Genomic DNA, 21691 nt, shown 5'->3' with positions numbered 1-21691 from the left:
AGATATGATATTGATAATACGGAAATACACAAGGTTGTATGATTGACATATAGTAAGACAAAGCCGTGGTCGTTACAGGAATGTACATCGACCATTGTATCTACTGTCTAGTGACAGGCCCCATCCACAGGGACAGGAAAATATGGGGTGTGAGGTGGAGGGTGCATATGATTTATAGTGTTCAGTGTAGCATGTCTTGCACAGAACGTAACGATAGTCACAATGTCGTAACTTTGATAGTCAACAGTGTTTTCCGTGTTGCCTAGCAGCATAATGTTCGTTTTATGTATTATAATGTCAGGTCTCCATGGTATAATGTCCGTTTTAGCTGGTATAATGCCCGTCTTAGGTGGTATGGTGTACGTCTTAGATGGTTCTCCACGGTATAATGGCCTAGCTGTTATAATGTTGGTAATAGCGTCATAGCTGGTATAATGTAAGTCTTAGATGGTAAAATGTCCCTTTTAGGCAATCTAATGTCACTATTAGATGGTGTAATGTTAGTGTTAGGTGGTATGATGTTAGTGTTAGGTGGTATAATGTTAGTGTTTAGTGGCATAATGTCTGTATTAGGTGGTCAAATGTCAGTGTTAGGTGGTATAATGTTTCGTGGTATAATGTCAGTATTAGTTGGTATAATGTTTGGTGGTAAAATGTCAGGGTTTGGTGGTATAATGCTAGGTGGTAGGTGGTATAATGTTAGGTGGTATAAAGTCAGTATTATGTGGTATAATGTCAGCGTTAGTTGGTATAATGTCAGTGTTATGTGGTATTATGTCAGTGTTAGGTGGTATAATGTTAGGTGGTATAATGTCATTGTTAGGTGGTATAATGTTAGGTGGTATAATGTTAGGTGGTATAATGTTTGGTGGTATAATGTTAGGTGGTATAATGTCATTGTTAGGTGGTATAATGTTAGGTGGTATAATGTTAGGTGGTATAATGTCATTGTTAGGTGGTATAATGTTAAGTGGTGTAATGTTAGGTGGTATAATGTCATTGTTAGGTGGTATATTGTCATTGTTAGGTGGTATAATGTTTGGTGGTGTAATGTCAGTGCTAGGTGGTATAATTTTGGTGGTAAAATGTTAGGTGGTAGGAGTTATAATTTAAGGTGGTATAATGTCAGTATTAGGTGGAATAATGTCAGCGTTAGTTGGTATAATGTCAGTGTTATGTGGTACAATGTCAGCGTTAGGTGGTATAATGTTTGGTGGTATAATGTCAATGTTAGGTGGTATAATGTTTGGTGGTATAATGTCAGTGTTTGGTGGTATAATGTTAGTGTTAGGTGGCAAAATGTTAGGTGGTAGGTGTTATAATGTTAGGTGGTATACTGTCAGTATTATGTGGTATAATGTCAGCGTTAGTTGGTATAATGTCAGTGTTATGTGGTATTATGTCCGTGTTAGGTGGTATAATGTTTGGTGGTATAATGTCAGTGTTAGTTGGTATAATGTCAGTGGTAGGTGGTATAATGTTAGTGTTAGGTGGTATAATGTTTGGTGGTATACTGTCAGTGTTAGATGGTATAATTTTGGTGGTATAATGTTAGGTGGTAGGAGTTATAATTTAAGGTGGTATAATGTCAGTATTAGGTGGTATAATGTCAGCGTTAGCTGGTATAATGTCAATGTTATGTGGTACAATGTCAGCGTTAGGTGGTATAATGTTAGGTGGTATAATGTCAGTATTATGTGGTAAAATGTCAGCGTTAGTTGGTATAATGTCAGTGTTAGGTGGTATTATGTCCGTGTTAGGTGGTGTAATGTTAAGTGGTATAATGTCATTGTTAGGTGGTATAATGTCATTGTTAGGTGGTATAATGTTTGGTGGTATAATGTCAGTGTTAGGTGGTATTATTTTGGTGGTGTAATGTTAGGTGGTAGGAGGTATAATGTTAGGTGGTAAAATGTCAGTATTATGTGATATAATGTCAGCGGTAGTTGGTATAATGTCATTGTTAGGTGGTATAATGTCATTGTTAGGTGGTATAATGTTAGGTGGTATAATGTCATTGTTTGGTGGTATAATGTTAGGTGGTATAATGTTAGGTGGTATAATGTCAGGTGCTATAATGTTAGGTGGTATAATGTCATTGTTAGGTGGTATAATGTTAGGTGGTATAATGTTAGGTGGTATAATGTCATTGTTAGGTGGTATAATGTTGGGTGGTATAATGTTAGGTGGTATAATGTCATTGTTAGGTGATATAATGTCATTGTTAGGTGGTATAATGTTTGGAGGTATAATGTCAGTGTTAGGTGGTATAATTTTGGTGGTAAAATGTTAGGTGGTAGGAGTTATAATTTAAGGTGGTATAATGTCAGTATTAGGTGGTATAATGTCAGCGTTAGCTGGTATAATGTCAATGTTATGTGGTACAATGTCAGCGTTAGGTGGTATAATGTTAGGTGGTATAATGTCAGTATTATGTGGTAAAATGTCAGCGTTAGTTGGTATAATGTCAGTGTTAGGTGGTATTATGTCCGTGTTAGGTGGTGTAATGTTAAGTGGTATAATGTCATTGTTAGGTGGTATAATGTTTGGTGGTATAATGTCAGTGTTAGTTGGTATAATGTCAGTGGTAGGTGGTATAATGTCAGTGTTAGGTGGTATAATGTTTGGTGGTATACTGTCAGTGTTAGATGGTATAATTTTGGTGGTATAATGTTAGGTGGTAGGAGTTATAATTTAAGGTGGTATAATGTCAGTATTAGGTGGTATAATGTCAGCGTTAGTTGGTATAATGTCAATGTTATGTGGTACAATGTCAGCGTTAGGTGGTATAATGTTTGGTGGTATAATGTCAATGTTAGGTGGTATAATGTTTGGTGGTATAATGTCAGTGTTTGGTGGTATAATGTTAGTGTTAGGTGGCAAAATGTTAGGTGGTAGGTGGTATAATGTTAGGTGGTATAATGTCAGTAAATATGTGGTATAATGTCAGCGTTAGTTGGTATAATGTCAGTGTTATGTGGCATTATGTCCGTGTTAGGTGGTATAATGTTTGGTGGTATAATGTCAGTGTTTGTTGGTATAATGTCAGTGGTAGGTTGTATTATGTCATTGTTAGGTGGCATAATGTTTGGTGGTGTAATGTCAGTGTTAGGTGGTATCATGTTTGGTGGTGTAATGTCAGCGTTAGGTGGTATAATGTTTGATAGTGGCAAACTGCCCTCCTTCCGTTGTACAGTATCCTTTCGCCAAGATACGCCAAGATACAGTGTCCGTTTTCCATTGTGTTCTATTCAGAAGATGAAATTCCTTTGGGGTTGCAATACCGAAATCAACCCGTTTATGAATATCATGCACGACAATTTGTCTAGCAGGGCCAAAGGAGCACTTTTACCATTTTAACCAGCTATGGCTGAAGACGTCTAGACAAGCACTTTATCACGCTGAGGAAAGTGAGGCAGTTTTGTGTCAAATAGCGCACGACTAGTTTGATAAAGCTCCACGCAGCGCTTTACAGGGTTCTGTATTCAGGTCACATGTTGGCGCGCCGTCTCCCGCATCTTACCTGGATTGGCTTTAACGTAATATATTGGGGATATCTGGAGGGGATTCAGGCCAAACATTCCAATAATCACTGTCTCAGACACTAAAGGTTATTTTTTTCAGAAATCAAAGAGCATTCAATTAATAAAAATAGACTTTCGCAAACTTGGGATGAGTCAAGTTTTTGAGTTCCCGATAATATTCTAAGGAAAGTCAATGCTGAATGGATACCCTTGACTCTGAGTCTGTTGTTTACGTTAGTGTGTGGTATCTCTTGTCACTCTATCTCCTTCTCCCTCCCCCCTCTCTCTCTCTCACTCACGCACACAAACACACGCTTCATCTGAAAGTCATCTGAAAGTCATCTGAAAGTCATGTCAAAACAGACTAGAGACTATTGTAACAGTTATAATCGTGACATATAGTCAGCGGAGAGAATTTCGTAGTCACGTAGAATATCTACTTGGAGAACCTGTATACATTGTAGTTGCTGCTCTGGCAGTGACCACATTACATTATGATGTGTCAGCTAGCTGCTGAATGTCAGCGCGAAGTGATACAAAGTCCGCTTGCACAAAGCCGTCTTAGCGCTAACGTGATCGTAACTTGGGTGGTATAATGTCCGTCTTAGGTGATATAATGTTAGTTATCTATTTTATAATGTCCATTCTCCCTGGTATACTGTCCGTCTTTTGTGGTATAATGTTCGTTCTTTGGTATAATATCCGTCTTCGGTGGGACAATGTTCGCTCTCCGTGGTATAATGTTCGTTCTCTGTGGTATAATGTCCGTCTTCGGTGGTATAATGTTCGCTCTCCGTGGTATAATGTCCGTTCTCTGTGGTATAATGTCCGTCTTCGGTGGTATAATGTTCGCTCTCCGTGGTATAATGTCCGTTCTCTGTGTATAATGTCCGTTCTCTGTGGTATAATATCCGTCTTCGGTGGGACAATGTTCGCTCTCCGTGGTATAATGTCCGTTCTCTGTGGTATAATGTCCGTCTTCGGTGGTATAATGTTCGTTCTCCGTGGTATAATGTCCGTTCTCTGTGGTATAATGTCCGTCTTCGGTGGTATAATGTTCGCTCTCCGTGGTATAATGTCCGTTCTCTGTGGTATAATGTCCGTTCTCTGTGGTATAATGTTCGCTCTCCGTGGTATAATGTTCGCTCTCCGTGGTATAATGCCCGTCTTCGGTGGTATAATGTCCGTTCTCCGTGGTATAATGTCCGTTTTCTGTGGTATAATGTCCGTTCTCCGTGGTATAATGTCCGTTCTCTGTGGTATAATGTTCGCTCTCTGTGGTATAATGTCCGTTCTCTGTGGTATAATGTCCGTTCTCTGTGGTATAATGTCCGCTCTCCGTGGTATAATGTTCGCTCTCTGTGGTATAATGTCCGTTCTCTGTGGTATAATGTCCGTTCTCTGTGGTATAATGTTCGCTCTCCGTGATATAATGTCCGTCTTCGGTGGTATAATGTTCGCTCTCCGTGGTATAATGTTCGCTCTCCGTGGTATAATGTCCGTTCTCTGTGGTATAATGTCCGTTCTCTGTGGTATAATGTCCGTTCTCTGTGGTGTAATGTTCGCTCTCTGTGGTATAATGTCCGTTCTCTGTGGTATAATGTCCGTTCTCTGTGGTGTAATGTCCGTTCTCTGTGGTATAATGTCCGTTCTCCGTGGTATAATGTTCGCTCTCCGTGGTAGAATGTCCGTTCTCCGTGGTATAATGTTCGTTCTCTGTGGTATAATGTCCGTTCTCTGTGGTATAATGTCCGTTCTCCGTGGTATAATGTTCGCTCTCCGTGGTATGATGTCCGTTCTCTGTGGTATAATGTTCGCTCTCCGTGGTATAATGTCCGTTCTCCGTGGTATAATGTCCGTTCTCTGTGGTATAATGTCCGTTCTCTGTGGTATAATGTCCGTCTTCGGTGGTATAATGTCCGTTCTCCGTGGTATAATGTCCGTTCTCCGTGGTATAATGTCCGTCTTCGGTGGTATAATGTTCGCTCTCCGTGGTATAATGTCCGTTCTCTGTGGTATAATGTCCATACAACCAAGCTGCCCATGATACGAAAATAACGCTGTTTTAACTGACATCGGTCACATTTTCTACAACTCTCATAGGCTGAACAGAACAACACTTAAACGAATCGCCTGTCGAACAGTGAACACTATGTTCTTATTTTATATTTTACAGATGCAATCTACAGCTACAGAAGTAAAACTCAGAGATACAATTACATTGCATTAGCAAAGAAAATAGACGGAGGTCAATGAAACATGTCGTAAATAGCTCATCTGGAGAGTCTCATGGCAAGACAGCTTTATTTTCGAGAATCTCGTTCCGTGTTTCACCCTGTAAGCGTTGCCTTATCCAGTCAAGCCGGGCACCATTAACGACGTCGGTTCTACAGCCCGTCAGCGTGTTACTGACAGGTATTGTTTTTTAACACTTAATACACGTTAACGCTGAATTACCCGTATTTTCGCCTCCACTTCTCATCAAGTATCAAGCACGTTTTTCATGGTATTTAGGCGATAACCAGCGAGACATTTATCGTCTACGCAACCGTTCTGCGTCTCTATCCGACATCATATACACGTGAGGCTGTGGTTAGATTCAACAGCTTAAGCCCACGCGGCTCAACAACCAAATACACTTCTTTAATTGGTTTGTTTTCTTAAAACGAACGCGGCAAACCTGATTCGATAAAATCAAAGGAAAGATGCAAAAAAACAGAACATTGCACGCATTTAAGTCAGTTTTTAGTTGAGGTGATTGTTTTGCCAATACCAGAATAATGAAAGGCAATAAAACAGAGGCGATATTCCAGGCACAAAATGGTCGACGCCGACCTTCGGTCCCCGACTAAGTGACCACAAAATCGGAATGGTCTGTAACGACTGGTGATAAAGAAGGCAAAACATCGAAACTGCATATCTCCAGTCATTGTATTATCTTCTCACGGGGTTCTGATTGTCTAATCATATATTGAATCGATATCCGGGTACTGGGCTCAATCTCCATACCGTGTCAGTGGCGAGTCCTGCGGAGGCAGGTAAACACTGTGGCGACATAAAGCCGCGGACGTGGAAATGGTAAACACAGTGAGTCAGAGTCCACGAAGGCTGATTTAACCCCGAGGTTAACGAAAATCAAAGGACATGCATAATGTATTCTCGTTGTCTTGGCTATCAAGTAGTCGTATTGTGAATCTGAAAGTGGATGTGTTTTTAAGTCTGGAGGCTGATGGCGCGGCAAAGTAATTGCTATCTGTGGAAATAAATATGTTTTAAAATATTGTTGAATGGTACTTAAAACTTGTTTGCGAACACATTGCAAAAATTAAATGGATATCGTCCCGTAGCCGTCGTCTTGGGTGTTGTTGACGGTGGAGTAGCTTTCGCTAGTCAAACTGTAGTGCCCAGTTTGATGGGTGAGTAAGTGAGTTTAGATTTACGACGCAATCAGCAATATTCCAGTAATATGGCGGTGGTCTGTAAATAATCGAGTTTGGACCAGGTAAACCAGTGATCAAAGGCATGAGCATCGATCTGCGTAATTGGGAACCTATGATATGTGTCAACCAGTCAGGCAGCCTGACCTTCCGACACCGTTAGTCGCCTCTTACGACAAGCATAGTCGTTTTGTATGGCAAGCATGGGTTGAAGACTTATTCTTCACAGGTCCCCCGGTTTGATTCCCCACAAGGGTACAATGAGTGAAGCCTATTTCTGGTGGTCTTGGGTAAAACGATAACATATGTTATATTTGGGATTACACATTGTTAGTAAAGTACAGATTCTAGTACTTTTCGTGGGTTGAGACCTATACGGGATTTGAATCCCCACCCTCAGAGCCAGGCACCTAATCCCCAGCACACAAAGTAAGCTGTCTAGTCCGCTCAGTCATCACGACTTCCTCAAAAATGGAAGTCGGATAATTGTTAATGCAAACTGCGGACTGTGTATCCCTCTGATAAGAGTTATCATTGTGTATTCATGGCTTAAAATAAAGTCACTCACTCTTGAGAGTTATGTGCAGTACGGTGGCCAAGTGGTCATTGTATTGTGTTTGAGAGGGGTATCTGTAGTTAACTGCGGCATTGTATTGCAGTCGGCCAACAATGTGTAAATTTGATACTTTTGATCCCGACAAGACCACATAGGCACGGCGTGTGGAGCCCTTGTCTGGTGCCCTCCGTCGTGAATCACAGGAACATCTTCCCTTCTGAAAGTGTATTCCACTTGAGGCATCAAAATTGAGGCAGATTCGATCGGAAATTTGAAACTCATCGATCTAAGGTATCTCGATTACCCACTGCCAGTTTGTTCATTTCCAAGTATAGTGATTTCTCAAATCACAGATTCATAACGATCATTCGCACACCGATTTCTCTTCCAACTAAGGTTAAAGTTTAAAACTGATATGATAACAGTTTACACACATCCGTGGCCCACGATCATCGTATTTGAAATGTCCTCATGATAAATAAATATTGTAATAAAAATTAGTAGGTTCCATCGACCCCGAATTAATCAATTTCCTAAACCCATTTTGTGATATTACGCAAATAACTGATCAGACACGGAAGTCAAGGGGTCACGTGGTGGTCTGATGGTGTATATAAGTGTTGGAGGGAGGGGGGTGGGGGCGTACATCAGACAGACAGGTTCGCGGGATGGGTGAGGGTGATGCGGAGTACGGGACAGACAGGTTCGCCAGAGGGTAGGGGGTGACAGTTGGAGATGCTACTGAGAGACGGACCTGACCTCGAGTTGCACGTACTTACCAGAAGGGAGTCAGTGTTACTGCGTCTACAACTCGCAATGAACTCAATATCCTTCACTGATTAAGACTGACTAAACAACGTCATCCACAGTAGTGAATGAGTGAGTGAGTTTAGTTTTACGCCCCACTCAGCAGTATTCCAGCTATATGGCGGCGGTCTGTAAATAATCGGGTCTGGACCAGACACTCAAGTGATCAACAGCATGAACATCGATCTGTGCAACTGGGAACCGATGACATGTGTCAATCAAGTCAGCGAGCTTGACCACCCGATCCCGTTAGTCGCCTCTTACGACAAGCAAAATCGCCTTTTATGGCAAGCATGGGGTGCTGAAGACCTATTCTACCCCGGGACCTTCACGGTAATAAGTGTATATTAGGCGTTTACCTATCAGACCCATGCTTGATCTCAGAAACTGAATTGGACAAACGCCTTACTTTCGGGGGACATTTTATCATTTCATGAAAGTACGTGCTCAAACTTTATTACAAAAATACCCTCCCTCCCGATTCAGGAATCCTACCGGGTACCCATTTTGCTGCTAGGTAAACAGACACAATTTGGAACAATCTTGGTGAGACCACATGTATCACATGAGCTTCGTTATGGGTCTGGACGGAAGTCCGAGGAAGTCTCAGGAGTCATACTGCCAAACACCGTCACCCATCCAAAGACTCTCCGCGCTCACCGTCGCCTAACTTCAGCCGAGTGTGACCTGAGGTCTCGACACATGCCCACACGCCATCACTTCTTTGGATGAGATACAAAACCGTAGCGTATGGGCACGAGTATGGCATTTTACATTATACGTATCATCATTGACTCTGCAATATCCTCTTTGTCGCTCCGGGAATTCCAACTACTATTTTGTAACTTCAGTCTAGGACACGATCACCAAGTTTCCTCTATCCCTGGTATGGCGCTGCATAGTTTTGGTCTATTCAAGTTGACGTTACTGCGTGTATACTTCTCCATGGTCTCTTATATGGTGATCTACATTCAGTTGATGTCGGTTTATAGCCCGTTCACATAAAGAAAGATTTGGAGTTTATTTACAGAGTGCGTATAATTGATTCAAACATGGGATCATTGCTCAGTTACTGTAAAACCATCACTTTACAAATTTCCTAAACATGAAAGTTTAGTTAGAGTAAAATGTCAGTGTCTGGTGTGATCACCATGGGCATCGATAACAGCATGGCAGCTATCCTGGATGACAAATGGGTGATGAAATGCCAAATGCTGTCTTGGGGAATGTTTGGATACTCTTGAAGAAGTGCTGCGTGCAGTTCTTGTAGTCGGTCGTTGCAGAATATATCATGGATGACTGGTACTAATCTTGACGTGTGAAGACCATGGTAACCGCATGCCCTCGTGTCTTTGCGAAGATTATAGATTAAACAAATATATATTTTATAACTTGTTTGAGTGGCATTTAGAAGTTGAGTTGTACAAATAGGACAAATTGTTATGGATAACAACTTCTTTATTGAGTGATTGCGACGTTTCGATACAGAGTCTTGTACCGTTGTCAAGCAGGACATATTTGTATATATTTTATGCTTTTCCATGCTCTTTGCTCACAATAGCGTTTTTTGATGACATACTAGTTGTACTTTGATATATTTGATGTAATAGTAGTTTTACTGTTCACTGTCAACAGGTTTTTAATTTCTAGTTTTGATTACCTTGAATATGAAAATCAATTGTTCTCTTCGCGATATCACTGACCTATTGTAAATCTGACGGTAAATATTACTCACTCTCTCACCGAGATGAGAGACCGATAATTTTCAAGTGCTTCTGGCACCCCTGTGATGTGTACGACATAGTGTTTGGGAGCAAAGCTGCGATACGAGTGACTGCTGACATTATTTTACCATTTTTCTTCCCTTCGAATCATTTTGAATTATTCGACAGTTACAAAGAAACGATTTCGCTGATCGTTAATCGATGTCGATGTGCTCTCGTGACTGACAGAAATGACAGAACGATTCCACCAAGGACGCGGTAGATCAGGGAGCAATTGGAACATTCTTTTGATCTTTCAGCAAAACATCGCAGAATTAAACTCTTGTGGACATGTGAATCTAATCCTAATGTAACTCTAAAAGGAGACACGGTGTTGAAAACAGTACCGTTGGTATTCATCACTGGTACCTGGCATTGCATCACAGTATGGTGTTTAACGTCAGTGAACTATACTAGTGTTACCTTATACATTTCAACCATCTACAGAAGAAGGGTGTAAGAGAGACATGCAAACATTTACAATTTGCCGACTGGGCGTCACATTGCATTGACGGCATAGTTTTAATGGTAGCATATCTTTGAAACAATAATGCGCTGGAGAATTCATCGGAGGAGCACCCCTCCAACCACGTTCGGATCCGCCCTTGGACGACACAAGCAATCTTGTAAGGTTGTACCTGACAGATGAGCCTCGGGCCATCGTGTGAAGCCCATTTCTAATGTCCTCGTCATGATTGTGGTGGAATATTGCCAAAATCGGCGTAAAATCCAACTCACTCATTCACTCGCTCATGCGCAACCTTTATACCGGAAATGCCGTTTTTCCTCTTTTTCCTGTGATCGTATGACTGGTTTCAGTAGTATGGCGGATACATAATTATATATACGTCCCCGTCAGATAACGTCTTCACTAAAACTCACGATTTACCTCCCATGGGTTTATTGTAATGCCTGGGCTTATTTGGGGATTCTGCGAATTTCTCACATGGTACTCACGTTTAGTCTCCTCAGATTTCCGCACCGATACTCGGAATTCTGCCAGTTCTGCCGTATATGGCAAGGAACAAACGGCGCTATTTATGTAAGCCTGTGATCAACCAATCTTGTGTTAGTATGTTAAGATGGTACATCACACATACACACAAGTCGTCTGGGGCGTGTGAGGCCTAGCGTCATGAAATGAGGCACACTGACTGAAACAGTGTTAAAAATGGCTTGACTTCCACAACCTACCCAAAAGGCAAATTCCAAGCCCGACAGAAACGTCTGCGTGTTCACTGAGCCGGTTTACATACACACAACAACTCTCTGGTCTCAGGAGTCTCTAGCCATGTCACCCGATGAGGCAGTACGAGTAGCACACGCCCGTCCTTGTGTCTAATGGCTGGCTTACCGACTTCCGGTTGGTCTAACATGGCGCATGGTCTCTCACGTCACTTTTCCTTGGCGACTGTAGGTAGATATGGCACCATATATAGGTGATCACATTACTATTACTAACCGACGCTGAGATACCCCATGGCACAACCTGACCCATCAGACGGGAATAAGTGATGTCACGACTCTTTCCCTGAGTCTGATAAACCTATGGTTGTAGGTCGGTTGAGATGAGTATAGGATTGTGTTTGATGAATCGGCTGTGATTCAGGTGCGGTGCGGTGCGGTGCGGTGCGGTGCGGTGCGGTGCGGTGCGGTGCGGTGCGGTGCGGTGCGGTGCGGTGCGGTGCGGTGCGGTGCGGTGAGGTGAGGTGAGGTGAGGTGAGGTGAGGTCTAACCGAGGAATTTGACACAAGGTGCATTTATTCGGTTGAGCCTATTTCCTTCGAAGCTGGTATTCTGGGCTCTCCCGAAAGAAATAAAAACAGGAAAAAATAACCATCCAAAAAACAACAACAACGAAACATAACTAAAAAAACCCAAGACAGCAAGTAATGACAAAACTAAAAGTGAAAGATTATCTAGATGAAAACCTGCGAAAACCTTTATGTTTTTCCCCAAATGAAAGTTACATGAACTATGTCACTTTGAAATGTTTCATATTTTGTGTTTCCATGGAGATGAAGCCATCGTATTCTGTAAGGTATATCAAAACGACCCAGACATCTTTCCTGTTATTATTTATTATAAACGAATGTTAAATCAGCGAATTCTTGTAATGCTGTTTCACGTCTTTTGTTACTTGTGCATTTGTGTTCGTTTAATCTTCTTAACATTTGCTTAACATTTGTGATAGACTGATGTAGGAGGGACTTACATACTGTCCATAAAACCTTACCTATCTCTTTTCAGTTCCATCATTTTTGCCGAGTCTCTCTGTCTTGTTTATCATATTGTATTTCAGTGGTATCTAGTAACGTATTAAAACAGTTTTAAAGGTGTTAAACGTTTGTTAGCCCTGTAGCATGTTGCTCTCTCTGTTTGGGGAAATATGGGTCCTCCATTGACCCGAAGTACACTAACATTAACGCCGGGAAACAGACACACACGAATACACGTGCAATGAGAAAACGATGCCTCACTTCAATGTTTCTGTGAATAATCGATGATGCATAGCACTCACCCTGGGCTGTCCGTGGCACGCGCGTCCTTACTGCTTTGATAGAGATTATGTCTCCCCGCAAAACAACTTTACTGACAGCCATGGCCGTGTTACCCTCATTTTCCTTAAAACATAAAAAATGAAACGTTTTTTCCCCAGAATTCGTTCTTAACCGTAATGGAACATACATTTCGTTTCCAGGGAAGGGCGAGTGCGAGAGAAAATGAAACGTTGCCCCTAACAACCTCAACCTAGCGACGCGAAACATTACCGCAATTATTTTTTAAACTAAACAACAACAACATCAACAACAGCAAAATACACCCAAGAGTGAAAAAAAAATAGATTGTTGAATTATCTAGTTTAAAAAGGTTAAACAATAACTTAGTTTCTTTTTTTTATTAAAGGAAATGTTTATCTCAAGCAGAATATCTCGTCTCAAAAATGACCTTACAGAAAGTACACAGTCCATACGTTTGGGGGTGAGGGAGTGAGGGAGTGAGGGAGTGAGGGAAAGAATGGCTTGCTGGATAATCCAAAACTATGAAGTAAAATAAAATAAAATAAACAAAAAGAACCAACAAAACAAAGTTAACTATTCAGCCTCAAACCAACTATCCTCGAAAACATAGACTTTAAATCTGAGTGCATATTTATTTAAAAAAGCTTACTCTAACCAAAACGGATGCTACCGTCTTGCAGTATCTAAATGTAGTTTCCTGAAATACCATCGATCTCACATGAAATGCGCTATAATCTTCAGTTTGATCTTCTATTCCCTATGAGTTTACAGACATCCTGAAGTTCAGATGCATCACTGAAATGTCTCTTATAAGCAAAGCAAGTCCATTATGTCTAAAAGGTTATGAAAATCTGGAAATAATTTCCATATTTGTCTAAATCTCTTTGACTGATAACGCAAAAGAACAAAGCCAAACATCTAAAATGACGCCATACAAATATCTACTGTCTCTATTGTGAGTATAATGACTCGCGTGTAGGAGAGATCTGCGACGGTGGTGGCCGTTTACCATTGTCCTCCTACCCGAAGTGCACACGGATTGCTTCGATACTGTTATTTATACCCCAGACTTCCAGGAGCAGACGCCCCTCGCAGAATGACGTAACGTCAAAGTGGCAGTCTCCTAAGCTTGTATGAATCAATTGTTCTCGCTGTCGTTGGCGATTGATTTCAATATAGACTTGGTACAATGAATACAAATTGTCAAGAAGGGCATAAAGTTTTGACATCCGGCTAAAACAGCAATTCATTATTTACCTTTTCCAGCACAGCCACTGCACCAATGTGTAATGGCAGGCTAGGTGGGAGGAGTGTTGCTGCATAAAGGGCTTAAGTGCACAGGGGCAGATTTGTGTTTGAGACGCCGGGGTTAACGACACGAACGTCGTGGGAGACATGCTCAGTCTTCTGTTTGTCTTAACTCCGGACAAGATTGAATAAGGAAACAAAGTATTGCAGTATATTATTTTTCAAAAGTATAACGAGAAGTCACGTGGTGTTGAAGTTCAGGGTCACGATCCATTATGAAGTTCTTCATTTTTCGATCGATCATATTAATGAGTTTGGAATGCAATAGCATCGATCATGGCGTATTGATCATGGAAGTGAAAGGACACGGTGTCAGAACCTTGAAACATCAGCTAAACAGCTATTCTTGTACGATTCTGTTGCCATGGCGATAAATCTATAAATAAAATTATATAGTTCTCCGTTGAATTAAGCGTAGTTATGCCATTCGATATGTATTCTCGTTACGCCCCACTTTACGTGAGTATATTGATCAGGTGTAAAGCGTCAGCAGTTATCAACCATTACTGTTCGCATGTCCCAAGAAGTCATTTGCTTTTGTAAAATATTTTTTGCATTATCATTAATATACGCTAGTATCTCACAACCCGAGTAATATCCCAGCGTTTATAGAGCTGAGTTACCTTACAGAGCCAACACTGATATCGATGAATATTCAACCAGCGAACAGCAGCAGTAACGTAATTTACATAATGTTTTTGTGTTTGTGAGATACAAACGGACGGTGTGAAACATTTAATATTTATCGTAGTGTCTCAGATGTCAGCCCCATCTAACGATATTTACATATCAGGGGCTACCTCAATTTTAAAAATTTTAGTTACATTATCTTTTTTGGCAGTTCGAAAAATTGGAAGTCTTGTCAGGAATTGGTAAATGTTTTCCCGCGGAGAGCTGTACACGCATTAGGACGATCTACAGAAATAATTGCTGGTTCTTGAGACATAGTTTACCTTGGAACATAAGTAGCGTGATTTTGTGGGTAAAACGTTTCTGTCCGATCCGTGGGGATAATAAAAAGATGTGCGTAGTTTGGGTTTTAGCGTAGAGTACCTGAATATCTAAATGAGAGGGCAAATCGTTTCATAATTTTACAGTACACGGGAATGACGGTCTCAAGAATCCTTTTCTGCAATATGGTATATTTTCTAAAAGCTTAGAATTGTTTCCATAAGACGTCCTTCACCGTCCTTACACCGACTGATTACACCTTTTTGGACTGGGAAGCTGATCAACTCATTCACTCACTAACCCAGTCTACGGTAATCATGTTTTTGAATAATCCCACCTGATCGTTAAAAGAGTTCCCTATCTTACAGACGAAAGCATACATACCTATGTTTGAACTATTGCTAAAGAGGAACACCCCCAACCCCCCAACACCCACCCGAATAAAAATCTGTCGAAACGTTACAAATCAGAAAATATACATATATGAGTTGCGTATCGACCGTTTTCTGTAGTGTAACATTTTGATAGATTTTTATATAAAATCGACATCTTATCTCATTTGCCTGATAGATTAGTGGGTCTCGTACACTCCTACACGTGAATCTTTCTTAGAATTACTCAGTTTTCTACCTTATGTTTAATACATACCCGTTTGCCGAAGAGAGGAAGATGACAAGGTGACATTGGACATACCGTTGGTTATATCATCTAGGGGTTTAAAGCTGGATGATATTGTGGGAATATCTTCTGAAAATTTGGCATATTTCATGGCATCGTTCTCCAAAACGATAGCCATACGACTTCCGCATACGCATATTTACATATGGGAGTCATGATGGAAAGGCTTGTATGTTTCGATCTAGAACGTGTTCAGATCAACCTTCTGGTCCACTTGGGACGTAAACCGTGTGATGCCTGGACATAGGTGCAATCCTAAAGGTGCAGACAATGCATGCATCTATGTCGCGCTGACCATCTTATAGTGATGTGCGTGTTCCTGTGCATAGAGCTCAGATCAGAAATCAGTTAAAGTTAATCCACGTTGGTCACGGAGAGTTCTTGGATGGGTGTCCGTGTTCGGCAGCTGGACTACTGAAAGTTTTATTTTTTTGAGCTTTCATTCATGCCCCACAAAGAAGCATTTGTGATACATGTGGCCTCACTTTCTGCAAGTGAGTGTATAAATATTCATAAATTGCCTCTGTTGACCCAACAGAAAATGGGTACCCGGTGGAATAGGTTATCCACACGAGGCTTGTGTTATCCGGGTTAAGAATAATCCGACCGTTCACTTTGAGCATACTGTGTGCGCTTTGAGCAGAATATGAAGCCTGGAGAAGCACGTTATAAATATAAATATAAATATTCTTGATTATAATTATTATGCACACAGTTTGGATTTCTTCATATGGTATTTGTCTAGGTCAATAATGTCTATGATGTGATTCAGTGACGACATGAGCCTGATCTGTGTCTGAGAGAGGTATCACTCACTCACTCACTCACTCACTCACTCACTCACTCACTCGTGATCTAACAATTAAACCAAAATCCCACAAAACTGATTGCCCTAAAATAATTTTTCTCATAGAGAAGGATCTATTCAAGTATTCTTCGATCACATGACAGGGCTGCGACACTGGGTCATCGCTGAGCGCGGGAGGCCAAACTACTCGCCTGTAATCCCAGGTTGCCGGTCACAAGGGGTGCCGGAGGGGGATTAAATCAGGGACGTCATTGATTAAAAACCTACACCGTAGCATCGTCCACGGCATGAACATCGTCGTTAGGTCAACAGTAATCTGACCAGGGTGGCAAAACAGGCGCCGAAACGCACGCGGTAAGGAATGAATTAATTATATCATGTATTTGATAGATATTTATTGAGGGATGAGACAAAGGTCTTATTTCTATCGGATCTGGTTTGGTGAATCGCTCAATCAGCAGCTACAAAAGTCGGGGTATAGGTGATTAATTGTACAAGATTATAAAAAGGTTCGTTTCTGGAACTGTTTTGTAAATATAATTCAGGAAAAGAGGCCAAAGTTGAGGACTCAAATGAGAACGGGTTGTAGAAGAAACACATGAATCAAGCTGATTAAATGTGGTTAGTTTATGTGCGTCAGTACAGGATCAACTTTACAATAGCCATCTATCCTAAAATTCCAATCTAAACCTCAACGGCTCCAGGATTTGATGTCTACCTGCCGTCAATGATGCACTTTGAGACATGTATGATCTTAGTGGCATATTTATATGTGCACTGCACCTCACCACATGATCACATACATTACGCACCCTGATTATGATTCCGCACGTCGTTACACAACCGTATAGCACAAAACAACACAGTGATGCTACGCTACGTACCGTAGTGAAATTACGGTAAGATCAATACGGTATATGCTTCTCCCGAGGGTAATAAAGTGCAACACTGCCACAGAGAGGCGTACATCAGACTGTATTACCCGCGGGTAATAAAGCGCAACACTGCCGCAGAGAGGCGTACATCAGACTGTATTACCCGCGGGTGAATAAAGTGCAACACTGCAGCAGAGAGGTGTACATCAGACTGTATTACCCGCGGGTAATAAAGAGCAACACTGCCGCAGAGAGGCGTACATCAGACTGTATTACCCGCGGGTAATAAAGCGCAACACTGCCGCAGAGAGGCGTACATCAGAGTGATTTCTTTATTTTCGCTGAAGGTTTTAGTTAACATTCATTTTTTACGTTTATGTTGTTCTTTAATCTTCCATTCACTGCCTTTTTGTAGATTGTATTACCTCAGTTCCTATTTGTAGAATCTAAATAAAACGATACATGCTAATGGGTGATGGTATGAAACAGGGCAATTTCAACTATTGTTGTAAGAAATCTATACTGGTATTATTTTGCATTTATGTCATCACGTTAACAACTTTGTTTTCTATGAATCGTATATTGATCAGCAGAGACGTTTGGACAAGGAATTGACATAAAATGTATTGTTTTTTAAGTTTTTAGCACGAATCTAAACATGATACCCGAAGCAACAATAGCTCTTACCTCATGCAGTTATCAGAGAAGGACAAAACATTGGATTTCTTTAAGTCAAAATGCTTCAAAGAAATAGTTTGGTTGCACAATCATAAACAATTCGAAAAAAGGTGTCAGTACCTACGTGAGTTCGATGTATATTACCTACGGTAACATGGGTTTGCATTGCTGGGAGAACACTTAAACATGCCCATTGCTGGTTGAGTCACACTATTTTCAACTCTTTTTTTCTTAAATGTGGCTCTCCCGGCATGTGAGCACGCGGACTTCTGCCCTTCCGTACAATACAGTACTACTAACACGTCGTCTCACCTTAGGCACGTCAAAATTTACCCTGTTCACTAAGCATTGAACTGGTACACGATAGGATTTCACTCAGGGCCTGTGGATTGCAAAAACTGCAAGCTGCAACAGGTTCTGATAGCCAACAGGCAAGTACAAGTTTTGCAACAGTGGTGGGGGCGGTGGAGCAGGAAAGTGCACGTGGTTAACACGTACGCTGGTCACGCTGGAGACCCGGGTTCGATTCCTCACATGGGTAAAACGTGTGAAGCCCATTTCTGGTATTCCCAGCTGTGATGTCGTTGGAATATTGCTAAAAGCGACGTACAACAAACCTCAGTCACACACTATTTACTCTTGCGTCACTTTGATAGTGTGTCTAGACGCAGTCTCTCTTTCTCTGTGTACTGCTGCGACATGGCGCCTGTATGCTTCCTTGTCAAATATCACGGTTACACTGAAACATTCCAGTATTTGGTACGTCTCCATGTAATGATCAAACTTTGTCTGATTTGGTCTGAAATTTGTCTGATGGAACTACTTGCCAACACCATCTCACGCATAAGAGTGCACATCTTCGCCTTTGGCCATTAACATGATGTGTAAATTAATATCATATTACAGGATTTAATGAACCGACAGATCTCGAGGGATTCCTCCTCTAATGCTGACAAGGCAATTTGTGTCAACCCACGAGGAACCAAAATATCACCAGCTGCTACGTTGATGCATGGGAAAGCAGCATGTTGAGACGATATACGCATAATCGTGATGACTGAAACGTTTTCATGTGGTCGCTATAGAGAGAACAGTATATGAACAACGGTCCATTGCACAGCCGAAGAAGGACATATAGCTTGTCAGATTACAGCCAGAATGCCCGGAATCCAGTCTTCACTAAGTCCTGCCTCACAGTTCAAACCGTATAAACTCTCAATAACTGATTACATAGAACACAATGTTGAAATAACAAACATATTCTTCATAACACAATTTCGATTTCATCAATAACTAATGGCGTAATGCAAAACGTTTGAGTCACAAGAACCGGTGACGTAATACACAGTTTTAAGCCAACACCAATCGGTGACGCGACGTAATGCACACAAGTTTTAAGTCACATAGAACCTGTCTTGTAATACTCACTGTGAAAGTCACCAAGAACTAGTGACGTAATACACAATGCTGTCATCAACAACCAGTGACGTAATGCACAATGTTTTAAGTCACCAAGAACCAGTGATGTAATACACACTGTGTAAGTCACTAAGAACTAGTGACGTAATACACAATGCTGTCAACAACCACTGACGTAATAGCAATACTGAAGTCAACAGCCAGTGACATAATGCACCATTTTGTATTAGAGACCGTCAATCACAGCGGATTATGATTATGCAATTGTTGCTAAAATGCCAACAGAGAACTCCAAAAGAGAACAGTCAAGCCAAGATTTACTGATCGTCAGTATATGTACGCGTGACATGTAAGGAAACTATAGGCTGGCACACGAAAGGCGCGATGTCGATTGGCAAACTGCATCTTGCAATCGGAGTTTATTGTTGACCTGAGTTGTAGAAATAAAACTTGCACCTTATTAGGCAACTATTTTAACTTGGTGAGCGTGTTTTATCCTGTCTCTCTGTCCCTTCTACCTAGCCCTTTCTGCAATGCCAAAACCTTGAATGAATCGTTGAAGTCAAGATTGCCTCAAGTTCGCGATGGAGCAAGTCTAGATTTCATCACGTGTAGGATGGAGTAAGTCTAGATTTTCTCAGGTTCAGGATCTCACATCTCACTGTGGCCCTTTTTATTCTAAATTATAAATCATATACTAGTATATTCAGAGGCTAAGTGTTTGTCTAAATGTCTCGATATATCTATGTGTGAATGGTTACTAAGGGGACTAGGGTGAGTGTCAAAAGCAGTGCAAGTCATTTGGTGTCTCTTGTAAAATTAAGTACATGGTGTAATTTGTTGTTATATCATCATGCAATAGGCATCATGACTTGAATATGCAACAGTATCAGTGTAGTGGGTAGACGTGGTATGTCGAGATAATAAGAAGTAAAACATCAGATGAAACATAAGTCCATTATTGTTATAAACAATTTTTCCAGTGATGTAGACTTACCCTGTCCTGTTGCGTGGTGTAGGAACATCATCAGCGTCACCACAGTAGATATCCAGGGGGTAACCATAGAGCCATTCATGTTGCAGACCATGTATACCACACTTCAACACTAACCAACAAATAATCCGTCAACTCACACCAAAAGGTGATCTTGTGCACACCAAAATGTGAGTTTCCAACAGCCAGCAAGTGAGGACCTTCCACAGCTTGAATTATTCTCAATAACTCCAATCACCAATTTAACGGTAGCAGAGTTTGTCCGTTACTGCTATAACACAACTGTTATCCTATCTTCTAGATAAAGCTCAAGGCCTCAGCGTGTTTGCGAGAATCCAATAACAAAGACCGGTATTGAAATCCAACTTGTCTTTTTGCCTCGACGCAATTCTTGTTCATTAAGACCTTTGACGTTTCGTATAAGGCAACCGGTATAAAATCACTGCTCTTTCTTGGGTAACGAGAAATCCCCTCGGTTACTTTCAGAGACACATCTTGTGAAGAACATGATGTGGACGCTTCCCATCTCCTAACTGTTGATGGTAGATCATGTGCAGTCGGTACAATTGCTTCACGATGCAGGAAAACGAGCTCCCTTCTCTTATATCTAACAATTGTGATGATCCCTAACACAACTTTCAAATTAGATTCATTGCGCTTCGTGGTCCTGTAATTTAAACAGACGCTCCTGTAAGCTTGTTTCGTGGACGTTGTACAAGGTGAGCAGTCGGCTGTTCTGCTTGACAGAACCATACACTTGAAGCACCCAGATCCCACCCTTCTTTTTCAGGGTTAAGACAGATATTATATCACTTTATGCAATGTATTCAAGAACTATTCCTGAAGTACTTACATAAGACTCAAATGCTGTTTACAATATCGCGCGTACTAAAAATACCACCTATTCCTTACTATGGTGTTCAGTATTTCACCTATTCCATGTGAATGTTAAGCTTTAGAACATCCCACGCACCGCCACAGAGCTCGCTCCGTCACTGTTCGCTGATCCGCGCAATGTGTTACAAAGTTTGTTATACTCCTCCATCAATATATGGTGAGATCGTTAAAGCATCCCATCACTTGACATCTAAGCGTGACAGTCGTCACCAACGCCATCTATCCAGTACAGTCTCCTCGATGTTTGTTTCAGCCTGTCAGTGCTGATCCTACTATACACGTGGGGAGGCAGATTGACGTTTCCTAGCAAATACACCAGTTTAAAGTATCCATACCGCTACTTGTCGATAACGGCTTCTCGTCTTCACTCTCACAACTTTCTTGTCAGCCTTCGTGGTCAGTCAGTATGGATCACGGCTCTGCAGGCGAGATACGTCGCCGAGTGTGTGACGACCATGAGTGAGCGTGCACAGT

The 21691-nt window shown here is 41.2% G+C and overlaps 1 protein-coding gene across 1 annotated transcript in view; it reads right to left on the bottom strand.

Moving 5' to 3' along the window:
- The window catches only part of LOC137260016 (neuronal acetylcholine receptor subunit alpha-10-like), a 108565-nt gene extending 88120 nt beyond the window's left edge, over positions 1–20445 (bottom strand). The window contains exon 1 of the mRNA XM_067797697.1: positions 20324–20445. Within this exon, the coding sequence (XP_067653798.1) occupies positions 20324–20414 (91 nt within the window). The 5' untranslated portion in view covers positions 20415–20445. The remainder of the gene's footprint in view (positions 1–20323) is intronic.
- Positions 20446–21691: the final 1246 nt, after the last annotated feature.

The sequence above is a fragment of the Haliotis asinina genome, chromosome 13 (genome assembly GCF_037392515.1).
Source record: "Haliotis asinina isolate JCU_RB_2024 chromosome 13, JCU_Hal_asi_v2, whole genome shotgun sequence".
In the NCBI taxonomy this organism is placed as follows: domain Eukaryota; kingdom Metazoa; phylum Mollusca; class Gastropoda; order Lepetellida; family Haliotidae; genus Haliotis; species Haliotis asinina.
This window is presented reverse-complemented; position numbering and strand designations above follow the sequence as displayed.